The sequence below is a fragment of the Cyphomyrmex costatus genome, unplaced genomic scaffold (genome assembly GCF_001594065.2).
Source record: "Cyphomyrmex costatus isolate MS0001 unplaced genomic scaffold, Ccosl1.0 scaffold416, whole genome shotgun sequence".
Taxonomy (NCBI): domain Eukaryota; kingdom Metazoa; phylum Arthropoda; class Insecta; order Hymenoptera; family Formicidae; genus Cyphomyrmex; species Cyphomyrmex costatus.
The window spans coordinates 90594-98695 of NW_017278384.1; the positions used below are offsets into that span (position 1 = coordinate 90594).

The 8102-nt window shown below is 32.8% G+C and overlaps 1 protein-coding gene across 3 annotated transcripts in view; it reads left to right on the plus strand.

Annotated features, from left to right (window-relative positions):
• The window catches only part of LOC108777237 (Phosphatidylinositol glycan anchor biosynthesis class K), a 20653-nt gene that overhangs the window by 6162 nt on the left and 6389 nt on the right, over nucleotides 1-8102 (plus strand). For all 3 annotated transcript variants that reach the window (XM_018544067.1, XM_018544069.1, XM_018544068.1), the window contains exons 3-4: nucleotides 3859-3969; nucleotides 4051-4134. In XM_018544067.1, the coding sequence (XP_018399569.1) occupies nucleotides 3859-3969; nucleotides 4051-4134 (195 nt within the window). The remainder of the gene's footprint in view (nucleotides 1-3858; nucleotides 3970-4050; nucleotides 4135-8102) is intronic.

Sequence of the window (8102 nt, forward strand, 5' to 3'; positions counted from 1 at the left end):
AAAAATTTGTGATATTACTACGGTAGTTAATTAGATTTGCGTTTTAAGTTCGACGAAATGTTCGGCGCGCAAGGGGGGGAACTACTTACGTGGTATATAATATTCACACTCTAACATATCTTATATATGATCGCACCAATAACCGCTGAATAGCTCTCATTAGCCTGATTATTCTTGTTATTTGAAATTATTAAGACTTAATAAAACAAATAGAATTAATAAAATAAACAGAACACAAATATTTTATTGTAGAGTAAACTCTATTAATACTTAATAAAACAAATAGAACTTCTGTTAAAACTGCTTCTCTGCTAATTATCTACTATTCTCTACATATTCTCTTTTATTTTTAAATCATGCTCCAAAATCCTTAATTCGGTTTTTGAATATTATGTATTTTAAATTACTTAACTCTAATTGATTAATTTCCTCTAAATGATTTTCTTTAATTTTAACAATTTTTTCATCATGTTGCAATTTGATATCTGCGAGTTGCTGCTCCTGCTTTATAATTTATTTTATTCGTTCCATACGCAGGTTTTCTTCTGCATCTATAGTATTTCATACACTGTAGCTGTTCTAACGAAGTTTATTATCCTGATTCTCTCGCAGTGTAAGAAACATAAAAATCAATTACGCTTTTGAGACTTTCACGGGTATGTTCTTCAATTATACCAGAAGTGCCTAATTAAGGCATTAATAATGAAGAGAGACACGGCGATAACCCGCAAACCTTCTGGTATAAAAATCAATTCTTGGGATTTACTAGAATTAAAATAAATAAAGAAAAGGCTCTATATGTATAAAACAATACAAATATAAGAAGAGCAAGGAGCCAAGTAAATTTATCGAACAATATAATTCAATAAGATCCTTAAAAATTACAAATTGACAGACGTTTCGACTCCGATCGGGTCATTTTCAATGTTACAAATTATTATCTAGAATTTTAAAATGAATAACAGGCAATTATTTAAGAATCTAATTCGTGTTCTTATATTTACATTTAATTTTACTAAATTACATAATTCTTTTAAATATTGACAACTTTCATGACCAAACTCATTTCTAATATAAGAAAATGTAAAGTTAAATCGTGTATATTTATAACTATAACGCATATTTTCGCCCGCGTGAATAAAATAAATAAAGAAAAGGCTCTTATATGTATAAAACAATTTGGTCATGAAAGTTGTCAATATTTAAAAGTATTATGTAATTTAGTAAAATTAAATGTAAATATAAGAACACGAATTAGATTCTTAAATAATTGTTATTCATTTTTTAATTCTAATAATTTGTAACATTGAAAATAACCCGATCGGAGTCGAAACGTCTGTCAATTTAGAATTTTTAAATATCTTATTAAATTATATTATTCGATAAATTTACTTGGCTCTTTGCCCTTCTTATATTTGTATTACTAGAATTAATTTTTATATTGCACGAGAGATTCAAGATAACAAATTTTGTTAGACAGTCGACATTCTCGAGTTTACTGCTGAGGTTACAACAATAAATACAAGTACTTGAATTCGCTGATTTCAGCAAATAATTTTATAAAAACTAGCGATCTCCGGATATATCGTTGTTCTGTAATTAACATTTTATACTTTAATATTTCTTTTTCAATTTTTGATATAGAAAAATATTATACTAATTAAAGTAGTTTTCGTTGACACGATGCAACAGAACACAATACAACGCGATAATATATTAAGTTTGTTCTGTTTAGCTCAACGTATGCAATGTTTCCATTGGAGGATTCATAGGAAATATCACGGAAACAACCGAATTATAAATAAGTATTACCTTAAGCATAACTTCGCGAAGATGATCTTATTTTAAATAAGAAAAATTTCGGCAAGAACTTCTTCGCCAAGATCGTCTTAATTCGCGACTATGAAATCTACTACTATTGAGATAATCTTGATTGAATAAGGCGTTCTTTGCCAAGACAGTCTTAAGTACTGATTTGAGCTCGGACTATGAATACGGCTCATAGTGTCCACAATAAAAATGTTAAGTCTATGGCCGGTATTCATAGTCAGTTCTTATTTGAAGACTGTTTTAAGTAATGTCTTAAGGTGCTAAAGCGACCCTCCGATTGGTTCGTAACTCTTCAAGACTGAACTTAAGACGGTCTTGAATATAAGAACTGACTATGAATACCGGCCTATGACTTAAATCAACGATCTTAAAGTCTTAACCTAAAATCAGAACGTTTCTCAGAGTGAAATTCAGATATACAGCTATAATCGTGCTATCCATCGTGCAACTTGTGCAAGCCTGTCAGTCGCCGTCAACATATATTTACAGATTATCGTTTCCTAACAGTTTTTACAGGTTATTGTATCCCACTCATAGATATTTATATAACACTAGATCGCTAACTATGTACCGTGCATAAAAATTGATTCCAAAATTTATGTATTACGAAGCGTGACGTCAGAATAAAACGGTCACGTAGTGACTATTGTGTCATGGCCGCGGTAAGGATACATAGGCGATATACGTACGTGTAATGTTCGTTCGTGTATGATTTTGTAAAATTTACAATGCCATTATCTTGTCGTGTTAAAAGTTGCCGCCGTTTAAGTGAAAAAGAGAATCAGGAGGTAATATTTCATAGGTAAGTCGCAAACCCCCTAAAGTTAAATAGCCCCGGGCCCCTCAACTTTTTAATCCGGACCTGGTAACGTGCCAATGTCACGGACATGTGACATGGGTTTAGTACATACTTTTCAGAATCATGTACTAGAGCCAAGTTAGCGATCTAGTGTTATATAAATATCTATGATCCCACTCGGCTTTAAACCGTAAGATTTTAGCACTAAGAAATGAAATTTCGCCAATTCGCTTAAGGATTAAAGTTATAGCTTAAGTACTGGCGGGAAAGCCTTACGGACAGAAATGACGTCACAAATTACGGCTTAAAGCTTAAATCTTAGGTTTTAAGATCTCATTGTAGACACCGCTTTAGAAAGTTTTAATACGGCCTTGAATGCGAACAGAGAAATAGGAGAAGACGTTTTTTAACTTTTTATTAAAATTACTACTTTTCGATCGCTTGTATCTCCAGAACGGTTTGACCGATTTAAAATTTTTTTTAGTTCAAATTACTCGTGACGATGCCGCCTTTTAGGACATATAACGTTCGAATAAAAATTTTTTATATTTTAGTAGTTATGCACCCCCGAAAAATGAACTTTGATGGCTCGGGATAAGAAACTTGTAGTGTCTTTCAGTTTTTGAACATGGCCGGAGACACTACCACGTCTCCTGATGAAAAATTTTAATTCGAAAATTTGTAACACAACACTAACATTTGAAGAAAAGATTTACTAAACTCGACAAAATATTAAAAATCCACCATTTTGTTGTAAAGTGCTTCGAAAATATTGAAATAGCTCTAAAGTCGCAGAATATGTCAAAGATTATAGTGTAAAAATTTGAATAATAAATATTTATATTCGGCTAAGATTTCACGAGTTGAAGTGCTACCATTCTCTCAACGCCTTTTTGCGATTGTACTAGCAACATTTTTTTCCATATAATTTATCGAATTTTTGTTTACATGCCAAATACAAAGGAAATCAACAAATATATTTTTAATATATAATAAATTATATTTTTGCAATTAAATTCAATATGAGAACTATCAACAGGATTTAATTCCTCTCTCAAAACAAATTGATATTTATGGCTCAACAATTTTTGCACATTCTTATAAAATTATTGAAATTATTCAGAATTTTGGGAGGGCTGCAGCCCCCACAGTCCCCTCTTGGCTACGCCACTGTAATGATTTATACTACAGCCATCAATGTAATATCTAACATGTCATATCGTTTGTAGCATCACGTAGATCCAGCCATTGGTGTTTACATTATAGATCGATACACTTATTATGCATTAAACTTTTTGGAAAAAGTAGAACCATCTAGCATTAAAACATTAGGTGAATTTGTAAGTATCTTATTATAATGTTATATCAAAATAACTTTTTTTCTTATCATGTATTGATTAACCTAGATTAATATTTTTTAGTTGAAAGTATGCCCAAGAGATTATTGTCTATCTACAGTAGGTGTAAGAAGAGATTTGTTTAGAAGGGATCCAGATAAAGTACCGGTAACGGATTTTTTTGGTTCACTTAAGCCTGTAGAACTTACGACAAATATAATAAATATTTTAGCTGTTAAATCTAATCGTACAAAAACTCAGGAATTTGAAAAAAAATATAATTATGCTCTACAGTTTCCAGAAATAGTATCTCAGTATACCTAAGTAATAAAGTAAGTAAGTAATAAGTGATATTCTTATAATACATTTTTTGTTACTTTAATTTATTGGAAAAGTATGTGGAAGAAGACAAATTAAGGCTTTAAGAGGATCCTTAAGACATCTTACACACAGACGATTACGTGTCATTGACACATCACTACATCAATATTTTACTCACGCACGCCACACATACGAGTATACGCAGATTTTTGTATCGTTATTATGTTTTAATTAGACATCTAAATCTAATTTTAAGAACTCCACGCTATTTCTTCATGCATTTTTTTTTATCGTTTTCAGCATAGATTCTACCTCACAGGCACGTATTAATGCGTATACTTTAATTCTGTAAAAGGATTTTCGAATCTGTGATTGACTAAAAAAGTATTTACGATACAAAAATTATACGATTTAGTCGGTAATACAGGAGGCTTTAGGATCCCCTTAAAACACTTAAAATGACATCTGTATACTTTCGTAGCATAAGATCGTTTAAATTAATAATAAATGTTACATAAATCAATATGGTAATTTTATACTAGATCTTGATCTTGATCCAAGATTCCAATAATTAAATCAAGTAACTGTCAAATGTCGATGCAAACCAACACAGGTTATTTGCAGGGTTGGGAAGTAACGCGTTAGTTGTAACGGCGTTACCATTTTCGTTACCTTTTTCAGTAACGATCGTTACTTTTTTCTGTCTGTAACGATAACAGTAACATCGTTACATTTTTACAGTAACGGTAACGAATTTAGTCGTTACTTTTACCGTTACTTTAGTTTCCTATTTTTAGTTTCCTGTTCAATAGATCGCACTGATTGCGCGCCAATAGCGCGCGCTGATCACGTGCATTCTGGAAACTTATGGTACATTTCAGCATTGGATTAGATTTTTCATTCATTTTCAGCACATATTATACATATAATAGTAAAGGAGAATATAAAGGTATCCTCTTTTATTATTTGCTAAAAAATTGTTTAACTTTTATAAAAAGATTATCGCTTTCGGGAATCATTTTATTTCTTGATTTTTAATATAGTTTTTTTAATGAAAACATTTAATGAAAAAATTGTCATGAAAATGTAGAAATGAATATCCGAACAAAAAAAAAAGTAACGAATCATTACATTTTAAGTAACGGTAACGCGTTACTTTTCGAAATTGGTAACGAGTAACGGTAACGAGTTACTTTTTTCAAAAAGTAACGATAACGCGTTACTTTTTTGAGGTAACGCGCACAACTCTGGTTATTTGTGTACTTTACCATAAGTATTTGAGAGCATTCGATGAGCCTCAGCCGCAGATTTTTTCACATTAAAGCAGAAAATTAAAACCTCTCGCAAATAACGAGAATTTAGCTCGTAAACTGACATTTTCAATCGAGAATAACTTTATGATGCAGACACAAATCGACTAATGTTTCTATGGGGTTATGTTGACAGATGTCCAAGTTTATTGTATGACCTCTATGATCTATGGCGTTTTTTCGACTAATATTTGTCATTTGATCTCTGAAAACGAAGTTAGAGCCGTGGTTGCTTCTGGTTGCATAATGAAAAAACGCTTCTATTTATTTCGACCACCACTAGAGATCCTATAATCAGGGTGCGATTACATGGAGCGCGGTTTGCGGCACAGGCTAGTGACAAACTCACATTACTATGGCTTAGAGACCCTCTAAGGGTGATTTTACATGCAGCGCGGAACGCGGTAGGCGGTAAAGTAACTAGGAACCGCGCGCGGTAAGCCGCGCTAATTTTCTCCTATTATTACATGGAGCCAAAACTGCGCGGAAAAGCGGCACGGACTAGTGACAAGTTGACGTTACTATGCACTTTTTAATGAAATTAATAGATTTAAATGCAATTATTAAGCAGATTCGTTGAAAAAATAAGATTATTGATAAAATGTGCATAGAAATAAGTTAATACATTTAAGAAAATGCATACAAATGTGAACTTGTCACTATACCGTGCCGCCTTTCCGCGTTCCATGTAAGGGAGGGTTCACACCTTGACGGAAAAGCGGAAAGCGGAAGAGCAGTTAACCGATCAAAACTCGTGCTGGTAGTATATAGTACAAAACTAACAGAAAATCGACTACCTGATTGGCTACTGCTTTTCCGCTTTCCGTTTTTCCGTCAAGGTGTGAACCCGCCCTAATAGTAGGAAAAAAGAAAGGCGGAATGATAACGACATGGTCGGCATCGGCTCGGTCGGCTGGGTGCATAACTAGAAATTAACACAGGTATATACTGTGTATACTGCCAAGTAAAGAGAAATAATTTCGGAGTTCGGAGTTTGGTAGGAAAAAAAACGATTTTCGCATTAATTAAAGACTGTTTTTGTCATGGAGACTGCAGATATAATGTTGATGGCCATGATAACATTATTAAATCGATTAAATCTAATAATTACCATGCGCTTTATTGGCTACTTGGAAGAAATTTGCGTTAACTTTTCAGGTTAATTACCTTATAGTTACTTCACCGCGTACCGCGGCTTGCCGCCGCGGTTCCTGGTTACTTTACCGCCTACCGCGTACCGCGTTCCGCGCTGCATGTAAAATCACCCTAACAGAGACTGGCCATCAGGCGAGTACGGCATTTCCTAGCGAAATCCTACAAGTGAGAGAGAAATATAGACCATTCCACTCTTTCACTCACACGAATATGTGCGTTCGTATGTGATCGTTTATTCAAGTTGATTTGAGTTGATTCAAGGTTGTGTTCGTGGTTTTTGCTCAGTACAAAATAATAACAATAAAAATGAGTGGTTGTACTGCACAATTTTGGAAAAATTATTTAATATCTGTCTTTAGTAAGGTTACGGCTAAACATGTTTTAAATTATCAATTGTTTCCTAAAATTATTAGAAAGTTTGTCGTATTCAAATTAAGAACATTAAGTAAGAAAAATACTAATATTAATAGAAGATATGACAGTAAATCATTGGCAGTACCACACCTTTTTTAAATAAATTTTACAAATGTCAAGTGTTTGTACTTTTGTCACTGATTTCCTAACCTTACTTTAATTTTATTTGAAAAAGATTTAATAGAATTAAGAAAAAGAGAATATTAAATATAGAAATTATTTAACGTATAAACAAGAAGAACGAAGACAATATAAGAGTCAATGTTTAAAATTTAATAACAAAGTCAAAAATCAAATCATAAATGTCAAAAAACAGCTATTATAACAAAGTTATTTAAAGATAAAGATGTATATAACTGACGATAAAACTTGACATGTTTTTTTTTATTTGACGTATATTATTTATATTGATGTAAAAAGCACGGTTTTAATATTTCTATAATATTTATCATTACATACTATTTATATTCCAAGTAAATGCAGTAATTGAAATTTCAATACGAGCGGGAATCGCTAGGAAATGGCGGACCAATCAAAAGTGGCCCCCTGATGGCCAGTCTCTGTTAGAGGGTCTCTACTATGGCTATCTTCCCATAGTCCCTTTGTCAGTCAGTAAAATAATATTACTAGGGTGACGTCATCTTACTGACTGGAGAAGTGTTCCCATTCTCGCCAGTAAAAAGTGACGTCAGGATTTGTTGCGTTTCTATGCCCTATGCTTTCCAAGAAGACTAGAACCAGGAGAGTAAACTAGCGTGGTGGGGGTAGGTCAAAAAACGTCCGCGGTTATTCATTCAATGCGCAGTGGCATTGCACATTGAATGAAAGTTTGCGCATGCGCGCGTCGGTTATAACCAAGAAGTCTTGTTCTTAAGGGTCTACGCACAATAGGAGAAATATTAGGAATAGATATTAAATATAAGAATTTTAACCTGT